This window comes from Telopea speciosissima, chromosome 6, assembly GCF_018873765.1.
Source record: "Telopea speciosissima isolate NSW1024214 ecotype Mountain lineage chromosome 6, Tspe_v1, whole genome shotgun sequence".
In the NCBI taxonomy this organism is placed as follows: domain Eukaryota; kingdom Viridiplantae; phylum Streptophyta; class Magnoliopsida; order Proteales; family Proteaceae; genus Telopea; species Telopea speciosissima.
In genome coordinates this window covers 16,096,114-16,122,269 of record NC_057921.1, presented here as the reverse complement: position 1 = coordinate 16,122,269, position 26,156 = coordinate 16,096,114, and the positions used below count along the sequence as shown (strand labels likewise).

Here is a 26,156-nt window from a genome sequence, read left to right as displayed (position 1 = left end):
GATTTAATGTTGAAGGACATTGGGAAAAAAGCTTTGGTGGCTGGTGTGGTCATTAGGGCAAGGCAAGTGACCACCTTTGTGTATAACCATTGCTATACTTTAGCCATGATGAGGGAAAAATGCAAGGGAGATTTAATGAGGCCTGGTGTCACTCGATTTGCCACCAATTACATTGCATTGAAGAGCATTCAGACGAAGGTGGTAGGTCTGAGGTCAATGTTTGCAAGTGAACAATGGTTTACTTGGCCAGGTTCTAGGACAGAAGAAGGGAAGGCAGCACAACAGACCATTGCAAGTGATCAATTTTGGAAGGACTTGTATAAAGTTGTTGCCATATTAGAGCCAGTGGTGGCAGTACTAAGGATGGTTGACACAGAGAAGAAGCCTACCTTGCTTGACATATATGCTGTCCTGCAGAAGATGAAGGAAATGGTCCGAGCTGCAATACCCCGAAGTGCTCGCTCCTACATTATCATCATTGATGAGCGATGGGAGAAGCACTTGAGTCATCCCTTGCATGAAGTTGGTGAGTCCAACACTTTAACATACTTTAAACTTTATATGAGTTTTTACATTTACATATTCAAAACTCAAAAGTATTAAGTCACTAATAACTTATATTTGTGGTTTCCCTTTTACTAGCATACTATTTGAATCCAAAGTACCAGTACTCGCGTAATCTTAGGCTGGACACAGATTTGTTACTGGCAGTTGAAACTGTTATTGAGAAGTTGGAGGTCAATGCCAAGACACAATCTGACCGTATTGATGAGGTGAAAGTATGGGACTTTATTACTTTGGTAGTAAGTAAAGGAATGTAATTACTAAATAGCAAATACTAATGCCTCTAACACTGTTTGAAATTTAAAATGAAAATAGATCAAATTCTTCAGAGAAGCCTCAGCAAGTTTCAGTCGAAAAGCTGCAGTGGAAGGTAGATAAAAGTCAGACCCTGGTAGGTGGCAATGTGGCATGACATTACATTTATGAATTATAATTTTTTCCCTTTAGAATGCACATATTCTTAATATTCTATGTTTATAATGCAGCTGATTGGTGGGTGCTTTATGGTACAAGTTCACCCAACCTGAGGAAGGTAGCAATCAAAGTGCTCTCACAAACTTGTTTATCCTCTGGGTGCGAGCGCAATTGGAGTACATTCGCATTGATACACTCAAAGAGGCGGAACAGATTGGGTAGTCAACGACTGGAGCAGCTGGTGTATGTGCATTATAATATGAGACTAAGGATGAGGCACATACGTGAAGAATTTGAGAACAATGACAAAGATCACATCGAACTAGCCAACATATTCTAGGAGGACTTTGATGATGATGAGGATCCTCTATTCTAGTGGGTGAGGGATCGTGGTGCACTAGAGATGGATGAGCCTAGAGGTAGGCCTGATTCCACTATTGCATCCGTAATCGGTATAGATGTTGACGACTATATGTCGCAAGAGGAGAGTGCACATTCTCAGTCGCTGAAACCTTTTGAGGATGCAACAGGAATTGCTCCTGATGATGATGATGATGGTGGTGGTGATGGTGATGACCTTGCTGGTGGTGATGACCCTACTGGCGGTGATGTTGGTGGTAGTGGTGGTGTTGGCATGCAGAGTGGTGGTTATTATGATGATCGTCATGAGGGGATGCGCGAGTAATACCAGCATGAAGTGGGAACGCAGGGGACCCTGTGCGTTTCACAGGTGAGTCTCAGTTTACACATGCCACACAAGATCAAGACCATGGTGGCCACAGCAAAACGTACAAGAGAAGGACGGGTTGCAAACATAACCAACCTCAGTATGATGACACGAGTATGAACACCATGCTAGCAAGTTTTGGAAGCATGACTATGGATACTGGTAGTGAGCATCAGTCGTGGCAATCATATCAACCTCAACATCACTATGATTATGGCCAGCAGAGCACCGGTTCTGAATATAGTGCCTATGGTCAGTTTGGCCAGTCAACACATGCGTATGACTATCAAAGCAGTGAGGCTGGCATTGGGTCCAGCATTGGGTCCACATTCCCAGTCCCATACATTCCTCAATATGACAGTAGCATAAGCAGTGGATCTCAACCTTCATAGCAATGGTCTAACGCCACTGTAGAACAACTATACCCTAGGATAGGGGTCTTGGCATATGTGGATGAGAACTCTTATATGAATGCTGTGGAGAACTATATGCAACAGTGGAGCAACAATATGTCATAGGAAGACTATGTGGGACAAATGGGGAATGAATATGTGATTCAATCTCATTTTATGTAATGATAGTTGTAACTTGTTACATTGTTAAACTTGAGCAATTTGATGTATCACTTATTCACTTTAACATTTGTAATGCTTATTAAGTTGTTTTTCTATTAATTGAATGTTTTGTTTGAGTCCTATATACATAAATTATGTCATTAATGTATATAGTATGCTAATTTAATACGTCGTCGCCTACCAACTAAGGGTCCGATGTAAAAGTCCTATTTGGACTTTGTTTTTGCAAAATCTGATAATGTCATTGTGTTTAAATGGCCTAAAATAGGCTGTATACCGATTTTCAGACCCAAAAAAGGTCTAAAACCCACTGAGATGGGCTTCCGAGTTCAAAAAAAAAAAAAATGCACAAACTCGCCAAGATCTTGGCGAGATCTCGGCCCAACTCGGTTTTGGGCTGGGCTGAGATGGCTCCGAGACCCGAGTTTTTGAACCTTGCAAGGTCGACTTCAGCTCCATTCCCTTATGGGTTGCCCTCTCAGGTCTCCCCTTCCATTACTGGAGCTAGGATTGCCTTAGCAGAGTCGGCTCAGTTTTGGGTTTCCCCCTATATTTTGATGCCCGCACCCTCAAAATGGATTGTCTCTCTTTTGCTAGAATCTGCATTGACGTCTCGGCTGATCATCCTCCGCCCTCCTCCGTCACCATTGTTGAAGAAGATGGATTCAGCTTCGAGCAGCCTGTCAAGTTCGATTGGATCCCTCCACATTGCATCTACTGCAAGGTCTATGGGCATCATTCTCGCAGTTGCTCCGGAAAAGCCCCTGTTGACTCCGCTACCAGCGGCCAGTCCTCTCAACATCAAGATTCCATCGCTGCCTCTGCAGTTCTGCCATCTACGCTTGCCCATGATGCCATGGTCAATCTCTCGAATCCTCCAGGAGTACTTCCCGGCAAGTCAGTTCTCGAATCCTCCTTTCCTGACCGTAAACCATACTCCGCAAGCTTCGCTCCTCCTCCCTTGGCCTCGAATGACTTCAGATCTCCAAGCAGAGGCAGAGCAAGACGTTGCCCCTGCCGAAGACGACGTTGCCGTGGCCACCCATCCTCTGCTTCTTTGGCTCGCAGGTAAACCCCCTCGGTTACCATGCTTGCGCCTTTGCTAGATGCTTTTGATGGTTTGCTGCAGTTTGAGATCCTACTTGACGCCTTGATCTTTGGTCCTCGTACGCTGCCTTCTCCGGCTTCGACAATCGCGCTTGATTCCATTGGTCTGCTTGAGACACTTGTGACAAATGTGCTTTCCTCTGTTGATCAGAACTCCCTGCAGGACAGATTGGGCTGTGGCGCTTTCACCCATTTGGCTACTGGTTCTCCCGGCTGTTCCTCTCCTGCCATGGTTTCTTCAATGCTTGAAGCCCTCACTTTGCTGACCTCCTCTGTTGCAGATCAGCCCAGGGCTCAGTCGCTTAGGAGCTCCTCTCTCTATGGGAGTCTGGCTCTTCTGCGAGGTAATTTGAACGGCAATCCCTCGTCCTTTCCCCCTGTTAACCCTCTTTTGTCCTTTTCATCTTCTGTCCTTCCCCCTTTACCTACCCCCCTTCTACCTACCCCCTGGCCCACTTTCCAACCATCTCCCCACTTTACCCTTGCTTTCTCTCAACCAACCCCCTTACTTGAACCAACCGGTTCAACCCCTAACCAAACCATCTTCCCTGAACCATTTCCCTTCTTATTTTTCTTATAACCTTCCATTCTACCCCCGCCCCCTCACTTATCTCCTACCCTTTCTTTATGCCATCACCTTCATCCATCCACTTACATTTCTACCCGACCCGACTCCAGACCCTCCTCACCCAGCTTCACTTCCACCCACTTAACCCGCACCATTCACCTTTCTACCCGCACCACTTCCCGCCCCTCCACCTCCCCACCTGACCGTATCCACAGCTCCACCACCCCCACCCCTACTCCCTTCCCTTGCTCTAACCCCCTCTCCCCTCTCATCTTGTTCGCTGAGTCCCCCCTCCCCCTAGCTTCGGGTTCCCCCCACCCCTCCCCACCTTTGGCTCCCCCTTGTGTTTCGGTTAGCTCCCTTGTAGCTACCGTTATTGCCTACCATCGCCCTACCCTTGCTTACTATCGTAGGAGGTACAAGAGTTCCCCCTAGAACTTCGTTGCCCCCCCTCTAGTTGCTATGTCTGCCGGCTTTTTCTGGAATATCAGGGGTCTTAACTCCCTAGCCAAGCACCAAGACATCAGAGACCTCATCAAATCTTCTCATTCATCATTCTGTGCTCTCCTTGAGACCCGTGTGCTGCCCGAAAATGCTTCTCGCATTACCCATTGCCCCTTCTCGGTCTTTTTTCTCCAACTACAACCATTCTTCAAATGGCCGTATCTGGATTCTTTGGGACCCATCCAAAATCAACATCTCCATCTCTCGCTTCTCCTCTCAGCTTATTCACCTCCTTTCTCTCCTTTCTCTCCGTTCACTCCTTCTACATCACATTCATCTATGTCTTCAACCAGGCTGCTGACCGTGTCTCCCTTTGGGATGAGTTGGCTATCATTGAGGATGGAATTGGCTCTCTTCCTTGGGGGATAGGAGGAGATTTCAACGATGTTCGATTCCAATCTGAGAAAATTGAAGGCCGCCCCCGTGATCTCCAGTCCGTCAAGCCTTCAATGATTGTATCGAGGACATTGGTTTTGATGATCTTCGTTGGTCTGGTACCCCCTCACTTGGAACAACTGTAGGGGGGGAAGTGACCGTATTGCTTGCAAACTGGATCGTTTCCTCATCAATGAGGCTTTGCTCTCATCCTTTCCCCACTCCCTTGCTAACTTCCTTCTCCAGGGCCTTTCTGACTACAACCTCTACCACCTCCTTATCCAGTCCTATTCGTCCTTCGGTCCCAAACCTTTCAAGTTCTTCGACATGTGGACCTCCCACCATCTTTACCTCCCTACCATCCTCAATGCTTGCAGCACCCCAGTCCACTGCCCCTCCCTCCCCCTCATTGCTTTCGCCAAGAAACTCCGTATCACCAAATCTAACCTCAAAATTTAGAACTCCACCACCTTCGGCAATAGCCTCTGTGCAATCCCGCATCCAGTCGGATCCCCTCAACCTTTCTCTGGCTGAGGATGAGAGAAAGCTTTCTGATGAGCTCTCCTCCCTCTCCTCCCTGGAGAAAAGCTTTCTCCGCCAGAGATCGCGGATTAAATGGCTGGAGCTGGGCGACTCTAACTCGGCTTTCTTTCATCGCTCTCTTAAAGCCAGGTTAAGCTCTAACTCCATCACCCTGCTCATTGGTAGAGATGGATCCCCCCTTTCCTCTATCCATGACATTAAAACCGAGGCCGCTTCCTTCTTCTCCTCCCTCTTCAACCCCCTTCTCCCTCCTCCCTCTCCCCTCCCTTTTGGCCTCATCAACAAATTTGTCCCGTCCTCCCTCGCTAGCTCCCTCCTCTTTATCCCTTCGGATGAGGAGATTACCAAGGCTATCCTGTCCCACAAATCAAACAAGGCCCCCAGCCCTGATGGTTTCAGCATGGGATTTTTCTTAGCTGCTGGGACTCTATCAAGGATGACCTCATCACAGCCGTCCGCAGCTTCTTCTTCAACCCCGTTCAGCTTGCGCAGGTCAATCAAACTTTCCTCTGCCTCATCCCTAAAAAAGATGGTGCCTCCTCCCTCTCTGATTTCAGACCTATTTTTCTTTGTAATCTCCTCTACAAGTTCATTACCAAGATCTTTGCTAACAGAATCCAGCATGTCATCCCTTCCCTGGTCAGCCCCAACCAATCTGCCTTCATTGCTGGCAGAAGCATTGCGGATAACATTATCCTTTGTTCTGAAATTGTGCATGGCTTTGACCGAAAATCCCACTCTCCCGCCGCTCTTATGAAGATTGACCTCCACAAAGCTTTTAATTCCCTTAGATGGGACTTCATCTGCAATTTGCTCTCTGAGATGGGCTTTCCTCCCGCTTTCATCCGTTGGATTCTGGCTTGTATCTCCTCCCCCACCTTCTCGGTTATAGTCAACGGTTCCCCCACTGGCTTCTTCCACTCCATAGTTGGTATCCGTCAGGGATGCCCTCTATCCCCCTTCCTCTTCTCTTTGGCCCTGGAAGTTCTTTCAAGAAGCATCCAAGCCAAAATTGACCTTCACCTTATCTCCCCGATACCCAAATGCAAGAGCCTCAACCTCTCCCACCTGGCTTTTGCGGACGATCTTATGATCTTCTCCGAAGCTTCCCCCTCTTCCTTCTCGACCATCATGTCCTCTCTTCACCTCTTTGAGAGTCTCTCTGGCCTCCGCATTAACCTCCTTAAATCCAAACTCTTCCTCTCTGGGGTCTTTACCTCTAACAGAGACCACCACCTCCGCCTCACTGGCTTTTTTCTAGGCTCCTTCCCACTGAAATACCTTGGCCTTCCCCTTATCCCTGCTAGACTCTCCAACCACTGTTGCACCCCTATGCTTGACAACAGTCGCAAGTGTCTCCAACTCTGGAAAGGTAGACTCCTATCCTATGCTGGTAGGCTCGAATGTATCAAATCGGTTCTCCAATCTTCCTACATCTACTGTTGCATCATTTTTGACCTTCCTAAAGCCACCACCAAAGCTAAGGAATCCATCTTCTGTGCCTTCCTTTGGAAAGAAAAGGAAACCTCCAGACTTCTTCACCCTGTCAACTGGAAAGCTATTTCCTCCCAAAATCTGAAGGAGGCCTTGAAATTCGGATCCGGGACTCCAACACTGCGGGAATCTTGAAGCTTATCTGGAAAATTTCCTTTAATCAAGACTCCATTTGGGTCCAATGGGTCTACTCCCACCTCCTCAAGAATGATTCCATTTGGATTGTCTCCATTCCTGCTGACTCTTCCTGAGTCTGGCGTAAGATCCTTCTCTTTCGCCCTCTGGCCCTTAGAGCCGTCTCTTCTTCCATTGTTGATTGATCCTCCACCTTCCTCTGGCTTGATCCCTGGCACCTCATCGGTATCCTCTACAACTTCTTTGGCCCGAGAACAATTTACTCCTCTGGCATTCCCAAGCTGGCACCTCTTTCCTCCATCATCTCAAATGGTTCCTGGTCCCACCCCCCTTTGTTCCCCCATCTCCCCTTCCCCAGCTCTAGCGGACAAGGTTACTTGGCTCCCCTTCTCAAGCGGTCTCTTTAGCTTTAGATCTGCCTCGAACCTTGTTAGACACCATGCCCCCGCTATCCCTTGGCACAAGCTAGTCTGGTTCAAAGGCTACATCCCCCGGCACAGCTTCCTTGTGTGGAGAACCCTTACCCACTGCCTCCCTACCCAAGCTTTCCTCGCTCTTTAAAAAATCCCGGTGCCCCCTTCCTGCATTTTTTGTTGGAATGGTACCGAAGACATTGACCATCTTTTTTTCGCTTGCCCCTTCACCTCTACCATCTGGAAAAAAGCCCTATCGTTCATCTGGCCTCGCAGTAGAAGACACCTTCCCTTCGCTCGAGAATGGCTCTGGCTTATCATGACTTTCCCTGGCTGTTCTATCTGCGACACTATAGGCAAGCTTGTGTTTGGTGCTACCTTCTATCACATTCGGATGGAGAGGAACCTGAGGAGATGGACTTTCAACTCTCGCTCTTTTGACCTGATTTGGAAAGCCATCTTTTGGGATGTCTCCTCTAAGCTTACTATTGTTACTCAAAAGGCTTTTTTGGATACCCTAAGGAACAGGCATATTGTTGTATCTTGGGGTTTAGATAGTACTCTTTTGCTTTTCCATTCCCGCTCTTAGTCGGGTCTTGGGTCCCCCCCCCCTCTCTCTCCCTCGTTGTATATTCCCCTCCCCCCATTTTTCCTCTCGCCCCCCCCTGGGCTTTGGTAATATATTTTTTTATTCACCAAAAAAAAAAAAAACAGTAATACGATAGAAAAGAAGCTAAGAATAATAGAAGGAAAGAAGAAGAAAGGGCAAGGGAAAGGGAAACCCTTGAACGGGAAGGGAAGAGAAGAGATGAGTCGCTGGGAAGAAGAAGGGTGGTGGGGGATCGCACAAGCCACCTTGTTTGCAACCAAACTCACAATTTTATATCTCCGTCTTTCGGTTTCAACTAATTATTTAAAAAAAATAATAGACTCCTAATTTGATTCTAAAGCTAAAACACAACTTGACTCTAACATGGACTTTAAAGCTACTCTAATTATGGAACTAAAACTCATAAGATCTTGACGAGATCTCGCAAATATCTCGCTTTTTCTAGACCTCGAGACGAAATGCAGAGCGAAATCTCTTTTTACCCTATCTCGGTTGAGATCTCGACCCAAACACTAGTATATGAGTGCCAGATCTCGACCGAGGGGTGAGATGGTTTTGGTCATCTCGGTGGGAAATCTTGGTATACAGACACCTATTTATGCAAACCTTGGTATACAAACACTTGTTTATGCCAGACACCAAGGCAAACACTTATTTATGCCTAACTTCATTTAAGTAAATGTTTTTGTCATTTACTTACAATATTATTCATAAATAAGCAAATACCCCCGTATTTGAATCCAATAAAAATAGTTAAAAGATCAAATTCCGAAAGGAAAAAGTCAACCCCCCAGTTCTAGAACAAAAACTGGATTTTCGGCAGTGCAATTTTCAAGTTAATGTTGGGGTTTTTCTCAAATCTTAAGATTCCATAAATCTTACTATGGTAAAACATTGCTAAAAACCAAAAGTGCGGTAAAATATTTATTTGTTTTCATGTCCAAAAAAACCATTTTCATTCAGAGCGATTTTGATAGCATTCGCGCGCACCAAATTATGTTTAACCGGTACATAACTCCTTCAATATAAATCAGATTTATGCAATCTTGGACTTGTTGGAAAGCTTTCAAAATAGTTCAGGTATCAATCACCTTCAAAATTGATATGATACCATTACGTTATCCGTATCGCCCGATACCTCAAACCATGGTCCGGAGTGTTGTGTGATTGATGTATTCCTTCAAAACTTAAAGGAAAACTTTATTGGACAGTCATATGACTAGCTATGATGTATGGTGCGGAATTTTGGGCAGTTTAAAAACATTATATAGATAAACTCAATGTTGCTGAAATGAGGATGTTGGAATGGATATGTGGTACAACTAGGAAAGATAAAATATGGATTGAACTAATTAGAGCTGCTTTGGGAGTAGCTCCGATACATGATAAGCTGGGAGAAAATCGTTTGAGGTGGCATGGCCATGTACAACGGAGACCTTTAGATACTCCAGTACTGAGGAGGATTTGATTCAGATTGAAGGACCTAAAAGAGCCAGGGGCAGACTTAAAATGACTTTGAGAGAAGTGAGGAAAGACATGCATAGCTTAGGCCTTGTATCAGGTATGGCATTGAATAGCGTTGATTGGAAGGTTAGTATCAATGTAGCTGACCCCATTTAGTTGGTATAAGGCTGAGTTATGTTGTTGTTGCTGCTGCTGTTGTTGGTATTGTAGTTGTTGTACTGAACTCCTTGTTTTTCTCCCCATACTTTGCTTCTATGTTATTTTCATTTTTTAAAATTTTTCTTTAAAAAACTGTTACCATGGTGGTCTTGTATACTGTTATGTTAATAGCAATTATGTTATTTTGTGGGCAGGTGGAGGAGAAGGGATTATCAGTCGAAACAGCAGACAGAATTGGAACTTTTGTGAAGAGCAGGGGACCACCGCTGGAAATATTATCCGTGTTGAAACAAGAGGGTAGTCAGTTTTTAGAACACAAAGGATCTGCTGCTGCATTGAATGAGCTGCAGATTTTGTTTAAAGCTTTGGAAAAATCCAAGAGTATAAACAAGGTGGTCTTTGACTTGTGTCTTGCAAGAGGTCTTGATTATTACACTGGAGTTATATTTGAAGCAGTTTTCAAAGGTACTACACAGGTAAATATTGATCTTTGCCATTTGGTTATTTTCTATTTTTCTTTCTATTACATGCTTGTGCTTCATTATGTTCGCTCAAGAACTTATGTTTCTAAATCTACATTTTACTTTTTTTCCTGGATCTGAGTAATTATATGGATAACTGGCTATTGAGAAGTTTGCTTAGGATTTCAGCTGCTTGTTAGTGGCATCCATTTTCGGAGAGTATGCCCTGCTACTTAACAATGTGTGCATGCTCATATGTGCCCACACACACAAGCATATGAATCCTTGATGCAACTGATGCAGGCAGGGAGCCAATAGGAGGTAAACGATTGTGGGTGATGGGCCCAGCTGAAAACTGAAGTTCTAAATTTAAGGAGTAAGAAACAGGGTAGAGTTTGCAATTAGGGAGATGGAGATCCAAAGCTAATGGTCAGAAGTAAAGGAGAATAGTAACAGAAATTAAGATGTAAATTTTCTGATTAAAATAAGAAAGGAAGTAGCAATTATGGGAGAACTCAATATAAGATAGGAGAGACAAAACAGGGCATTGAGGGGAATTGAGAGAGAGAAAATAGAACTAACTGTTAACCAGAAAGAAAGAATGCATATAAGATCAGAAATCAACTTCCAAAACCCCCCAAAATAGGGTTGCTATGGGCCCACAGATAATAAATAACTCAATTTTAAACGAGCAGTGGTAAACTCATAAATTCTGAGAATAGTTTATGACCCTATTGAAAGGAACAAAGTATCTTGGGATAGAGAGGTAAACAAACTCAATGGGAAAACTCCTTTTTTTGGAATTTCAATCTAGAATAGGGTTAAAGTAGAATCACTTTGCAAAATAAGAGCTTTTAAGTATGGGATTTTCTTATTGATACCCCTTAAGGTGTCAAATAATTTGTATCCTTAATTTTTTTTGCCTTCTTAGTTTAACACACTTTTTCTTTTCAGTGAGAATGAAAACTGTCATTTCTCATGTGTGCTCAAAAAGAGTGCAAGACAATGACAAGTCTTGAAAATGACATACTGGTAACTCACTTTCAAAAAATTTATAAACCCTATTTTATCCCTGACTTAAAAGAACTTTTGGGAAAAAGACAAGGGGCTATCAAAAGAAAGATACATTTTCTAAATAAACCTATAGAGGTGTCATTCAGACAATCTTTTTAAGTAATTAAGGACAATTCTGTCCTTATTTGCAATTGTCAACTGGTCACCTTCAACCTCACGACAAGGGCAGTAAGGCGGTAAACTTGAACCTGTTTCAATTGAGGAAACTTACTCATGTAACCACAAATTTAGGTGTAAACATTAGAGGATGGGACAGACCTGATAATGGAGTATCTGAAAAGACAAGGAAAAGGAGGTGAGCAGCTCTAATTGTTCCAACCTTGGCCTCAACAGCTTGATGTGAAAAATGATTTTTTTTTTTTTTTTTTCAATTCAATCTGCTTAATCGTTGGTTACATACATCAATAAATGTATATTGTTGAATATTGTACCATAAGAGGGAGAGTTAGTGTGAAGTCAAGAGTGGGAGAAGTCTAAGTTGAGTCAAGTCCAAGTTAGCCATTGTTATTTGTTAAGTCTTTTAAGTCTTGTTTATAGTCTTTGGTTGTAATTTGAACTATATTAAGATTTACATCATCTTCCTAGGACATGATAGATTTCTCTCTCTCTCTCTCAGTTCTCTTTTTCAAAGGTTCTGATTGTTGAGATCAGTTTTTGTCACATGGTGACAGAGCGATGAAGAAGAAAAAGATAATATAATATAATATAATAATCTCCAATCACAGGTTAGTTTCTACCATAACCCTCTCCTTACTCCTTTTCTTTTCTTTTTTTTTTTTTTTTTTTTCTCTTTTCTATATTTTTCCTCCTTCATTTTCATCTATTCCCTGTGATATATATATATATATAATATAATAATCTCCTATCACAGGTTAGTTTCTACCATAACCCTCTCCTTACTCCTTTTTTTTTCTTTTTCTTTTCTATATTCTTGTTCCTTCATTTTCATCTAATCACTGTGATTTTCTTACTTCTCTTTTACTTTACAGTGACTTAAAGTACTGTTCATCTAAACAAAATCAGCTATTGTCTCAACATCCTTAGTCGATTCTAAGACCTTGGGGTTTAGATCACTATCTTAGGGCGACCCGAGTTTTATCACCTTCAAAGGTTCCCGCTTTGAGTTATTGATAATTTGACATGAAGTCAAGCCTGGTTCTGTAGGTTCCACCAGTTCTGATTTAGTAATTTTTTTTCTGTTTGTTGTTTTTGGTTGTGGTCAGTTGGCTTTCAAAGAACTGTGAGTTGACTCCTTGTAAAATTTCGAATCCAATGTTGCTCACGTGAGAGAATTGTCTCAATCGAAGAACCTTCAGGTTCTACCACCCCTTGCTGTGAGTAGTCACATGATCAATCTCTTGTCTTGCTTCTTTTACTCCTGGGAGTTTACGTGTTTAATCCTCACCCAAGAGGGACTTAAACGGCCCTTCAAGCCTCCTCTATTGTAAGAAATTCAAACAGTTTCAGGTCTGACACTGTAAACTTCGCCTGGTAGCGATAACAGAGCTTGGGTTGCATTACTTCCTCTCAGATTGAAGTATTGAACTACTGCTTGTTAAACAAGCAGAACTCCTCAATATCGACCCTCCCTGCAATTTTTGGTCCACAAGAGGTTCTCTGTTAGAGTCATACCATTGCACATCTTCCTTCTGTTCCTACCTTGTTTTGTTGATCTTGGTATAAAGTCTTTTCTTCCAAAAGTACTCCTCCCTTCTTCATTTATTCCCTAGTTTGCCCGTATTTTATTTTCCTTCCTAGTTTGTCCTCCATCTTTATTTCTTAGTTTCCATTTTGATCCCAAGGCAAGGTTTCGACCCAGGATTGCTTCAAGGCAGATGCTCACCAGATGTTGCCCTGGAGTATTTATCTACTTTGGTCTAATCCGTTGCTGCTATTGGTGCTCTTGCAACTGGCCTATCTTGGATCTTATTTGTTACTGTTGCTTTTGGTTGTGGGGTTTATGTGCTGCTGATCCTTCGTGATGCTGGTTATTGCTACCATATGATGAAGAATTATTCTTTGTTGTCTCCCCCTCATTATTTGTCCACGTGTAGTGCTAATCGTGAGGGGGAGACTGGAGATTATTATTATCTGAAGACGATTATCTACTTGTGTCATCAGCAGTGTCATCTACTTATTAGAAGATTATCATTATCTGTTCATGTCATCTGCTCTAGTCATCAACAACATATCTTATGGAGAGGCTTACTTGTGGTTTCCAGCAACAAGATTCTTATTTGTGGTTCCCAACAACCTTATGTTGTGTTATGTGGTTCCCAGCAACCTTATGCTGTTATTGTAGTTCCCAACAATCATATGTGGTTACTTGTGGTTCGTGGCTACCTTATGTTGTATTTGTGGTTTGTAGCAAGGTTCAAAATTTCATCTCGAGGAGGTGTCTCGACCAGGTCGAGATCTTGGAGAGAAAATGCGTCCCCCCTCCCCCCCCGGGTTTTGGTGGGCAAATGGCCACAGTTGGCTCTAAAAAGAAGCTTATTTTAGACTTAATAAACATATTTAAATCTTCAAATTGTTTTAAAAAAAAAAAAATTCCTATTTTGTGCTTTGGATTTGCACCCTTGGTTGGCAGTAAACGTTGAATCCTTATGTAATGTTTGCCTATACACATTGTTTGAGTGCTATGAGACATAATGGGCAAATAAAACAAGTAAATTATGCAATAATGGATTGAGACACATAATGTTAAATAATTATTTAAGAAATAGTTAAGTGAATAATTATTTAAGAAATAGTTAAGCGAGTAATTATTTAAGAAATAGTTAAGGACTTAAAGTAAAAACTACAAAGTACAGTGAACTATACATATGTCATAGACACCATAATCTTCCATGTCCCAACAATACAATATTTTGCGTCTATGGCTGTCTATTGATATGAACTATGACGTGTTGGATCAAGTCCACTCATGGTCCAATGGAACCGACGTGCATTGTTTTCCGTCTGCATGACATATGTATGCCACATCATATGTCATGCAGAAACAAGAGTAGTTTCTTCTCAAGCAGGTCAATATATCCGAGAATTTTGAGATTTCGCCGAAATTTCGACCTAAATTTTCGAAACTAGGTCTCCCCTCCCCTTCACGATTCCTTTTAATTTGGTTAAGGACCAATCTACATCCCCGTCTTCTCTTTGTCCTTTGTTATTTCTCCCTTCCAGATTTAACCCTCTGATGCAGATAAGTCACATAATGGGCTTATTTTATTGGAAATAAGCCTTGGGTGGGGTTATGTATGCATTGGGCCTTTGATTTTATGTGTTGTCTTTGTAATGGACCACTTTAATGGGCCTAAAAAATAGGTACAAGGAAGGCATACGGGATTAGGCTTAGTAGTAGCTTATTTTCATATATCTAGCTAGTTAAGTGTCTTTTCATATTTCTAGCAAGGTACTAAAACTCGGAACTCAGTGGGAACTCGGTCCTGGGAAAAACTGAGTCGAGTCGAGCTCTCGCCGAGTTGGTGCATTTTTTTTTCCGACTCGAAGCCTCAACTCGGTGGGTTTTAGACCTAGTTTGAGTCTGAAACTTGGTATTCAGCTTATTTTAGGCCATTTAAACACAATGACACTATCAGATTTTCCAAAAACAAAGTCCAAATATGAGTTTCACTTCGGACCCTAAGTTAGTAGGCGACGACGTACTAAAATACCCTACTCTACACATAATTTAGTAATAGAAAGCAAACAAAACATTCAATTAATAGTTTAACAACTTAAATAAGCATTTGAAATGTTAAAGTGATACATCAAACTATTTAATAGTGTTACAACCAAGGTTAAATATTTCGCGATATATCGGTATCTCGGGCCTACCGAGATACCCGAAATATCGCGAAATATGCCCGAAATATTGCATTTTTTCTGCAATATTTCGGGGGTCCATCTCGGGGGGTATTTGGCCATATCTAGGCTTGAAACTTCATGGGCACCCTTATTTAAGCTAAATAAACACATTTAAACCATAAAATTGCAAAAACATGAATTCAAATTGGTGTTTTGGGCTTGCACCCATGATTGACATACAGTCGCCGACCCTAATGTATAAATAGTTAAATACACAATGATTAGGCAGTTAGAGACATAAAAGAAATGTAAACAAACTAATTAAAACTCATAAGACATAATTCATAAATCATATTCTCATAAACTCCATAATAGATTAATAGTCAGTAACTCAAAAGTCAAAACTCAATAGCTCAAATGCTTAAAGCCTTAAAGGCAATACACAAAGTATTAAAGTCACAACTCACAAGTTCACAATTCAGTGAAATCACAACTTACAACTTACAAGTGCTAATAATAGTTGTTGTGCCTCCCTGGATCAATCCCACTCATGCCCCGCTGGAGTCGACGTCCATTGTTCTCTGTTTGAAGGACATATGTGGACCACGGTATAGAATCGGAGAAGAAACGAGTGTAGTCATCCACAAGTGTCATGTAAATGGAGTCATCAACATACTGTAGGTAACCTATCCTAGGATATATGCTAGGGTCACCAATCGATCCAGTCTGTGAAGAAGATGATCCAGTGTGATATGATGTCGGCGTCGGCGGAAGAGGCGTTGGCAGTGGCTGCATGTATGGCTGGTGAGGTTGGAAGCTAGGCCTGCTAGGGTATGCAAAGATGTCATCTACAAAAGATGATCCAGTATGTCCCTAGGACTGGGACTGGGACTGGTAGTCATAGTCCCCTACCCCACTAAACTGCCCATATGATCCATATCTATATCCACCGTAAGGTTGTGATGCACTATAATCCGATGACAATGGAGTGGTATGTGCGTCAAAAGATGGGGCACGCCAATGCTCAGTCAGTCCTCCCTCCCTATCATCCATACTCAAACCGCCAACAGAGCTAGATAGGTCATCAATGCCCATGTAATCAGATTGCAACTGTGTTTGTCGACCCCTACGCTTCCTGCTGTATGGTTGTAGGGGGTGTCCTGAGGGTGGGGGGGGCGTCCTGAGGGTGGGGGTGCGGAGGCACGTGCTCCGTGCTCCGTATCTTGTGTGGCATGATCAAATTGTGTCTCTCCAGTGAATCGGACTGGCTCTACAGGCGCCGTATCTTGGCCTACGATATAACGCTCTCGCATGCCGTCAAAATCTTCACCACCACCACCACCACCACTGCTACCACCACCATCACCATCACCATCACCATCACCATCATCATCTGAGGACCTAGACCAGTCTTCATCATCAGCAACATTGCCACCAGTGGGCTGGAATGGTATGGGTGAGGCTTCCCGTGCATGTATCTGACCCTCGTCAGCCATATAATCATCCACATCAGCACCAATCTCGGAAGCTATCACGAGGTCGGGCCTACCTCCCTCCTAATCCAACACTGGCTCACCTCTATCCCTCACCCAATCCACAATAGGGTCCTCATCGTCTGAGTCAACTTGAAAGATGTTAGCGAGATCAATAGTGCCCCTCTGTCCCTCATGTCCCATGCGTATGTGTTGCAGTTTCAGCCTCAAGTTGTAGTGCACATACACCATGTCAGATAAACGTTGAGACCCCAATCTGTTGCGCCTCTTGGAGTGGATGAGTGCAAAGGTATTCCAGTTCCTCTCACAGCCAGATGCGGAACATGTTTGGGCAAGGACTTTGATTGCTATTCTTCTTAAGTTCTCAGCCGATTCCCCATACAACACCCACCATTCAGCTGCATTACAAGTTTACAACAAAAAAGACGTGTCAAATGTTGTTTCAACTTTCAACTTTCAATACATATGTAATTTAAAACTTAAAAGAATTATCAGCATCACCGCGTGCTCTGCCTTGTATCGCAGCATCAGTTTCAAAACTTTCCAATGCATCCCTAAATATCTTTATCTACACCCATGTGAAATTAGTAAGTACTTCTTCACTACTTGTTTGAAAGCATCAATAAGTTGAGTTTCCAAATGAATTGTAAGACTCACCTCATTGTTGCAAATTGCTTGTAGTGCACCATTTGGCTCCAACATCTTCACTACTTGTTTCACAGCATCAATAAGTTGAGTTTCCAATCTAAGCCTATTGTTATATTGATACTTAGGGTTCAAGTAGTATGTTGAAATTTGACATATAGAATAGAGATATTGTCAAATGCATAGGTAATTAGTAAATAATAATGCTATGAATTAGTTACATAAAACAAATTTACTCACCAGCCTTATGCAGTGAATGCATAAGTTGATTCTCCCAGCGAGCATTGATGATATCCAAGAAGCGTTTGCTACTGCGAGGAGCCACACTGTAGACACTATCTTTCATCAAGTCCATTGCAGCATATAGGACTGGCATGGTTGGGCCCTTGAGAGCGGAGTCAGGAATATGTAGAACTTTAACTACTGGCACCAAAACTTTCACCACTTTGCTTAGTTTTGACCAGAAGTCCTCAGATGACATGGTTGCTTGTGCTTCCCTCCTAGTTGCAGTCTTGGAACCCTTCCACCTAAACCACTCCTCAGAAGCAAACATACTTCTCAGCCCGGCCTTCTTTGTCTCAATGCTTTTTAGGGCAATGTAGTTGGTGGCAAATCTTGTGATGCCAGGCCTAACCAAGTCACCTCCACATTTTTCCCTCAGTAGATTGAGTGCATAGGAGTGGTTGTATACAAAGTTGGTGACTTGTCTTGCACTTTCAACCACAATCTTCACCAACTTTAACTTTCCCATGTCTTTTAGCATTAAGTCAATGTGGCTACACAAGGAGTCCAGTAGAGCCAGTACTTACTGTTGTTCATCATCTTCTCATCGGCTAGCTTGAAGTTGCTTCCATTGTCCGTTACAATCTGGACAACATTCTCAATGCCCACATCTTTTTCCACTACTTCCTTTAACAATCTGTAAATGTATTTCGCATCCTTTATCTCTTTGGATGCATCCACAGATTTGAGGAACACTGTCCTCCCATCACAATAAACCATGAAATTGATGATGGACTTTCTTGTAGGCCCAGTCCATCCATCTGCTATTATAGTCACCCCATATGTCTCCCACATACTCCTCATCTCCCTAATGTACTCATCAATCTCAGACTTTTGTTGAGGTAGATAAACATTCATTACCTCATATGGGGTGGGGCCCTTGAATCCTGGGCCAGCCTCTGCAATGGTATCTATCATGGTATCATAATGGGGGCCTTGTGCAGTATTTGCTGGGATGGTATGGTATAGCATCCACTTAGCTATTGATTCTTTAACCAATCCCTTCATCCCCTTCCATGCTCCTTTGATTCTTGGTTGACTGCTTCCTTTCTTCTTATGCAATTTAGGATTTGATGTTGATGGTGGTATTGGTACTGGTAGAGGTGTTGGGGCTGCCCTCACATTTTGTGATCTTCTAAAAGGATTGAAAGATCTAGAACCTCCAGAACTGCCAGCTCCTCCACTACCCCCTACTCTCTATCTCTGCTGATCATCTTGAAAACTTACTCTACTCCTTGAAACAGTCCGCCTAAAATCTCTAGCCTCCTCTACTGTTTGTATGTCATCAGGTACTGCAATGTCATCATCATCATCATCAGAGGAGTCATCATCATCATGGTATCGGCTTCCTCCTCCCATTGAACTACTCACTGTATCCTCAAGTTGTTCTCTTATCCTTTGCTTGTCAGCCTTCCTCTTCTTCTTTCCCCTCAAATTGTTACCAATTTCTTTAGCTACTTGAGTAGGCACCATATGATAACCTACAACATATTTAGATCCTCCAGTCAGATGTTGTTTAAGTCTACCGGACCCACCTCCCAAAAACTGCATGTGACAATAGTTACATTGGGATTTTCTCTTATCCCCATCAATGGGAGTGCCATGTAACCATGCAATGTCACCCCTATGCTGGCTGGCTGGTCTCTCTTGTTCCCTCTGTTCTCTTTGCTCCCTCTGCCCCCTCTGTTGACTACTTTCCCCCACCTTTTGCTTGCCCTTCGCACGTTGTCTATCACGATCCGCCATAATAATACTTGTTTACTGCAATGTAAGTAACACAAATAATTAAAAAACTTAATGTAGATGCACTTTAATTGACACTTTTAGATTACTAATACACTTGTATAGTTATTTAATATTTTTCCCCTAACCCTTATTTTTCACATAATTAAAAACAATTTTTTATATATAATGTTAATATAAATATTGACCTAACACAACAAAACAGAAAATTAGTAAACATAATATATATGTAATGCATTTCAAAACATGTAGAAATTACTTTCATATTTTTTCATTATTTTTCAAACTTAAAACTCATATTTTTCCTTATTTATTTCTTATTTTTTTCATTTTTTATATATTTTTCTTAATTTTCAAAAATTAGAATAATTATTTATGGGCAGAAAAATAAATTCGACACCATGAAGCCGTAGATCGGCCATTGGTGTCTAACATATATTTAATTCATTCCCATCTAAGTCTTATTACCCCTAATTATTTCCTATTTTAGTTGTAGGAAAATCAATTTTTAAATCATATATTAATATCATCACCATCCAACAACATTTGTACATAGTATTTTCAAAAAAATTGGTTTTAGAGATATAGGATTTACCTTAAATAGTGAAAAAAGGCTTGGAGGATGAGCTTAGATGAGCCTCCGACGTGTTCCCGGCGACAAGGAGCTTGAACAATGCTTGGATGATGCTTGGAAGGGTTGAAGAAGAGCAAAAAATGAGGAAGAAAGGCTTAAAATGAGCTTTGGAATGAGTTTCAGCAAGTCTTGGTCAATATATCAACTGAGACTTGCGAATTTTGGAATATATCCATGGGCTCGCGTGACTTTTTTAGCCAAAACAGTGTATTTCGGCAATATTTCGTAAGTCACGAAATATCGTCGATATCTCACGAGATTTCGACCGAAATCTTGTCTTTTTTCATTTCGACCTACCATTTCGTCTCGGTAACCTCAAAATCCACGAAATATCACGATATATCGCCGATATTTCGCGAGATTTTGAACCATGGTTACAACTATCATCACATTAAATGACTTTGAATCAAGTATTCAGTCCCCACTAGTGCCACATAGTCTTCCCATGACATAGTGTTGCTGCACTGTTGCAAGTGCTCTACAACAAGCATATAAGAGTTGTCATCATCATATGTCAAGTTCTTTATCCTAGAGTATAGCTGTTGCCATGAGGCGTGAGACGGTTGCCATGAGGTGTGAGATCTACTGCTGCTCTCATATTGAGGCATATATGGATATTGCTGGTTTGGGACTGGGAATATGGGTCCAAAACCTGACCCAGTGCTTTGATTATCAAACTCAACTGCTGACTGCCCAAACTGACCATAGCCACTACATTCAGAACCGGTGCTCTCCTGGCCATAATCATAGTCATGATGAGGCTGAGATGAATGCCACGACTGATGCTCACTAGTAGTATCTATACTCATGCTTCCGAAACTGGCAAGCATGGTGTTCATACTCATGTCATCATCCTGAGGCTGGTGGTGTTTGCGACCCTTCTTTCTCTTGTATGTTGTAGTGTGGGCACCATGGTCTCGATCCTGTGTGGCATACATAAACTGAGACTCACTCGTGTAACGCACAGGGTCCGCTTGCGTTCCCACCTCATACTGGTATTGCTCGCGCATCCTCTCATGACGATCATCAAAATAACCACCACTCCGCATGCCACCACCACCAACAGGGTCATCACCATCACAACCATCACCATCAATATCATCATCATCATCATCATCATCATTAACACTTCTTGTTGTAGCTTCAAAAGGTCTCGGTGACTCTGAATGTGCACGCCCCTCTTGTGACATATAGTCCTCAACATTTGTACCAGTTACGGACGCAATGGTGGGGTCGGGCCTACTTCCAGGTTGATCCATATCTGGTGTACCACGATCCCTCACGCACTGGAATAGGGGATCCTCATCATCATCAGAGTCCTCCTGAAAAATGTTGGTTAGTTCGATGGGTTCTTTGTTATTGGTGTCAATTCTTTCACATATGAACCTCATCCTTAGTCTCATATTGTAATACACATACACCAGCTGCTCTAGTCTTTGGTTACCCAATCTGTTCCACCTCTTTGAATGTATCAATGCGAATGTACTCCAGTTGCACTCGCATCCGAAGGATGAACAAGTTTGTGAGAGCACTCTTACTGCTATCTTCCTTAGGTTGGGTGAACTTATACCATAAAGCATCCACCAGTCGGCTGCATTACAAATATAGAATATTAAGAATATGTACATTCTAAAGGGATAAAATTATAATTCATAAATGTAATGCCATGCCACCTACCAGGGCATGACTTTTGTCTATCCTCCACTGCAGATTTTCAACTAAAACTTCCCGACGCCTCTCTAAAGTATTTGATCTATTTTCATTTTAAATTTTAAATATTGTTAGAGGCATTAGTATTTACTTTTTAGTAATTACATTTCTTTACGTACTACCAAAGTCCCGTACTCTCACCTCATCATTACAGTCAGCCTGTGTCGATGCATTGGGCTCCAACTTCTCAATAACATTTTGAACTGCCACTAACAAATCTGTGTCTAGCCCAAGATCATGCGAGTATTGATACTTTGAATTCAAATAGTATTCTAGTAAAGTGGAAACCATAAATATGACTTGTTAGTGATTTAATGCTTTTGAGTTTTGAATATGTAAATATAAAAACTCATATAAAGTGTAAAGTATATTGAAAAGTTGAACTCACTAGCTTTATGCAATGGATGACTCAAGTGCTTCTCCCACCGCTCATCAATGATTTGAGTGTATGACCTTGCACTCCGGGGTATCGCAGCTCTGACCATTTTCTTCATCTTCTGAAGGACAGCATAAATGTGGGGCAAGGCAGGCTTCTTCTCCGTATCAACCATCCTTAGTACTGCCACCACTGGCTCTAATATGGCAACAACTTTATGCAAGTCCTTCTAGAATTGGTCACTTGCAATGGTTTGTTGTGTTGCATTCCCTTCTTTTGAATTAGACCCTTGCCAATCAAACCACTGTTTATTTGCAAACATAGACCTCAGACCTATCACCTTCGTCTGAAAGCTCTTCAATGCAATGTAATTGGTGGCAAATCGAGTGACACCAGACTTCACTAAATCCCCATTACATTTTTCCCTCAACATGGCTAAAGCATAACCATGGTTATATACAAAATTGGTCACTTGTCTTGTCTTATTGACCACACCTGTCACCAAAGTTTTTTTCCCCATGTCCTTCAACATTAAATCAATGAAATGTGCTGCACATGGAGTCCAAAAGAGGCGGATCCTCTTACTCTTCTTGCTCATCAACTTCTCTCTAGCCTTTTTAAAGTTAGAATAGTTATCTATCACAGATTGGATAACGTTCTTTGGTCCTATATCTTCCACCATTTTCTGCAGTTCATTATACAAGTATGATGAATCCTTTACATGCTTCGATGCATCGACAGACTTCAAGAATACTGTCTTCCCATTGCAACTCACCATGAAATTGATAATGGACTGTCGAGTAGGTCCAGTCCAACCATCAGCCATAAGGGTAACCCCATACGTCTCCCACCTTGGCTTCAGACCCTCAATGTACTCTTTTAGCTCATCTAACCATAGTCCGAAATCTCGCGAGATCTCGCCGAGATTCTCGGTTTTTTAGAAATCCGAGTCGAGATGGAAGGGGAAACATAAAAGTGCAAGATCTCGGCGATATCTCGGTGCCGAGATCTCGTCTCGAAAAAGCTTCAAAAACCAGTCAAAAACAAGAGGAAAAATGCAAAATCTCGGCGAGATCTCGGGTCGAAAAGTGGATCTCGGGTATGGGCACCATGATTTGACCCAAATGACTTGTTTTAAGTCTTAAAACAAGTCTGTTTTTGCCTATTCTGTCGACAGAGAGCTCTCCAACTCTCTTCTTCTCTCTTCTTCTCTCAATCTTCTCTTCCCATGTTCATTTTTTGGTTGGATTGAAACATTTGGAAGCTGAATTTGGGGGCAAAGTGAAGATTGCAGCTCAATTTTGGAGGATTGCTAAAGTTTGTGAAGGTTTTTTGGAAGGTAAACCTATTTTTTTTGAAAAAAAATTGATGAAATCTTGGTAGATGGGTGTGATTTTGAGTTATGTTATATAAGTTAGGCCGATCTATCACTTGATGGAGGCCGAATTTTTTTTGGGTTATTAAATTATTTAATATAATTTCTGGAAAAAAAAAATGATTTTTTTCAAAAAAGAAATTAAAAAAAATAGGATAAATACTTATTGTTTGGATGTGATCTTGATGTATGTTAGACTAGTTTGCATGCTATACAGCCTCATGGAGTCATTTTTTTTTTCACCCATTAAAAAAAATATTTTATTTTTCAGATTTAATAATTATATTATTTAAATAGTTAAAAAATATATAAAATTAAGGAAAAATACCTGTTTTTGTTGGAAAATTATGCACAACAGTTGTACATAATGTCCAACTTCAAATGATGTAAAATACATCATTATGTTATAATATTTTATATTTGAAGGTATAATTATTTTTAATAAAAATTGTAAATATTATTTTTAATTAATAAATAAATACTAGGGTTAGGGAATAAATAAGAGATAGGTATTTGATTATTCTAGCAGCTTCATATTATGTGTAATAGTTATAAATACAATACTTTAAGTGTTTATTAGCTTACTTTAAGTCTATAATAGTTACTAATACATGTTTTTTTATGTAACAAGGTAAAAAATCAGATAAGGGTTACACAATGGGGGATATAGCATGGTTACATGGAGTCCCAATGTCTGAGGACAAAAAAAAGTCAAAGTGTAACTACGGTGGGAAGATTCTAAATTCTGGAGGAGCAACTAGGTTAAAGGAACATTTGTCTGGTCTGAGCAAGAATGTTGCCAAATGCCAAAATGTTCCGAGCCAAGTAAAACTGGCAATGACACAAAATTTAAGAGGAGTACGGACAAAGAAAGTTGAGAGGGAGAGACAACAAATAGCTTTCGATGAGGCAGTGCTAGAGAGGCCTGGTGTAGACATCCTTGGGGGAGTAGGAGATGATACTGAATATAGGCCTACACCTGGTGAGTTCCAATCAGAGGCTGAATGGAGGATTTACCAGCAGACTTTGGTAGCGAGTAGGCAAAGTTTTCATTTTGACAATATCGAGCATATGAGCAAGCAAGAGGAGTGGTGGATCTGGCTCACCGCACTGCAAAGAAGATGAGAGGAGGAGAAGCACTGGCACAAGAGATATCCCACGGCCCCAAGCCCGACCACGAGCACGTTCCCCAGAGACCATTTTTGAGCAGGATCCATCTACCTTTAGGCAACAAGATGCCTTCCAGCCAACCATCCCACAAGTGTTTGGTGGCAAACAAGAGGATGCACGAAAAGCTATCAGCAAGTTCATGCTATACAATGGCATTCCAGCTAATGTAGCTCCAGGAACCTATTATAATGCATTCCTTGATGCTGCAGGGAGGGCTGGCCCAGAATGGAAGGGGCCTACACCATATGAGTTGTATAATGCATATTTGCCTAAAGAGGTAGAGGGTCTGAAGCCATTGTGGGACACATATGGGGTTACTCTTATGGCTGATGGTTGGACTGGACCTACTAGATAGTCCATTATAAATTTCATGGTGAGTTGTAATGGGAAGACTGTCTTCTTAAACAAGGTTCAAGAACTCGCGAGATCTCGCCGAGATCTCGCCGAGTTTCTCAGTTTTGGGAAAAACCGAGTCGAGTTGCTAGTCGGTTCTTAAAAGTGCACTTTCTCGACCGAGATCTCGGTGATATCTCGAAGGTGAAAATCAAGATATTTTTAGTACAAAAAAAACAATATCTCGGCGATATCTCGGTTGGGCCCAAAGGTGCTATTTACTTGTATTCAGCCCAATTTTCACCCAAAACCCAATTTCCAACATAAGAGAGAGTAGGAACAGAAGTTCTTAGGCTCTAAACGAAGGGGAAAAACACCTCTCCTTCAAATTTCTTCTTCTTTCTTTCGATTGTTGGATGGAATGCACTGTTTGGAGTTAGATTGAAGTGCCAAAGTGAAGATTCAAGTGCCAATTTGGAGCATCATCACCTATTTGCAAGATTTCAAAGGTGTTTTCTATTTCTTCCCCAAATCTATTTTTTCCAAAAAATTTTTTTGTAATCCTTGTTAGATTCATGTGGTTTTAATATATGTTGAACATCTTTGCCCGATCTATCACTTCATGGAGTCGGATTTTTTTTTCAGTTAATAAATTATTTATTATAATTTCTGGAAAAATAAATGATTTATTTGAAAAAAGAAAATGAAAAAAATAGGATGAATAGTGATTGTTTGAAAATGATTTTGATATATGTTAAACTACTTGGGATGCTCTACAGCCCCATGGATTAATTTTTTATTCACCCATTAAAAAAATTATTTTATTTTTCAGATTTAATAAATATATTATAAAAATTAAAAAAATATATATAATATTAAGGAAAAATACTTATTGCTTATGGAAAATTATGTACAACATATGTACATAATATTCAAATTCATCATTACATTATATTTTTCTTATACTTTAAGGTATAAATAGTTTTAAAAAAAATTCAAAATATGATTTTTAATTAACAAATAAATACTAGGGTTAGGGGATAAATAAGAGATAGTTATTTCATAGTTCTAGTAGCTTGACATTACGTTTAAGAGTTATGAATAGCATACTTTAAGTCTTGAATACCTTACTTTAAGTGATCCATGGTTATTAATACATGCTTTTTTATGTAACAGTGTAAAACATAAGACATTTTGTATACAATGTCTGATATAGCATGGCAACATGGAGTTCCCATGTCCGCAGACAAAAAGAAGTCCAAATGCAATTATTGTGGGAAGTTGCTATCCGGAGGAGCCACCAGTGTTAAAGCAACACTTTCTGCAGTACAGCAAGGATGTTTCATCATGCCCAAATGTTCCTATCCAGTGAAAGTGGCAATGACACAACATTTGAAAGGAGGA

General features: G+C 41.2%; 1 protein-coding gene across 1 annotated transcript in view; it reads left to right on the top strand.

Annotated features, from left to right (window-relative positions):
* Positions 1–26,156, top strand: part of LOC122665473 (histidine--tRNA ligase, cytoplasmic-like) — a 74,568-nt gene that overhangs the window by 38,609 nt on the left and 9,803 nt on the right. Inside the window, exon 5 of the mRNA XM_043861626.1 lies at positions 9,847–10,128. Within this exon, the coding sequence (XP_043717561.1) occupies positions 9,847–10,128 (282 nt within the window). The remainder of the gene's footprint in view (positions 1–9,846; positions 10,129–26,156) is intronic.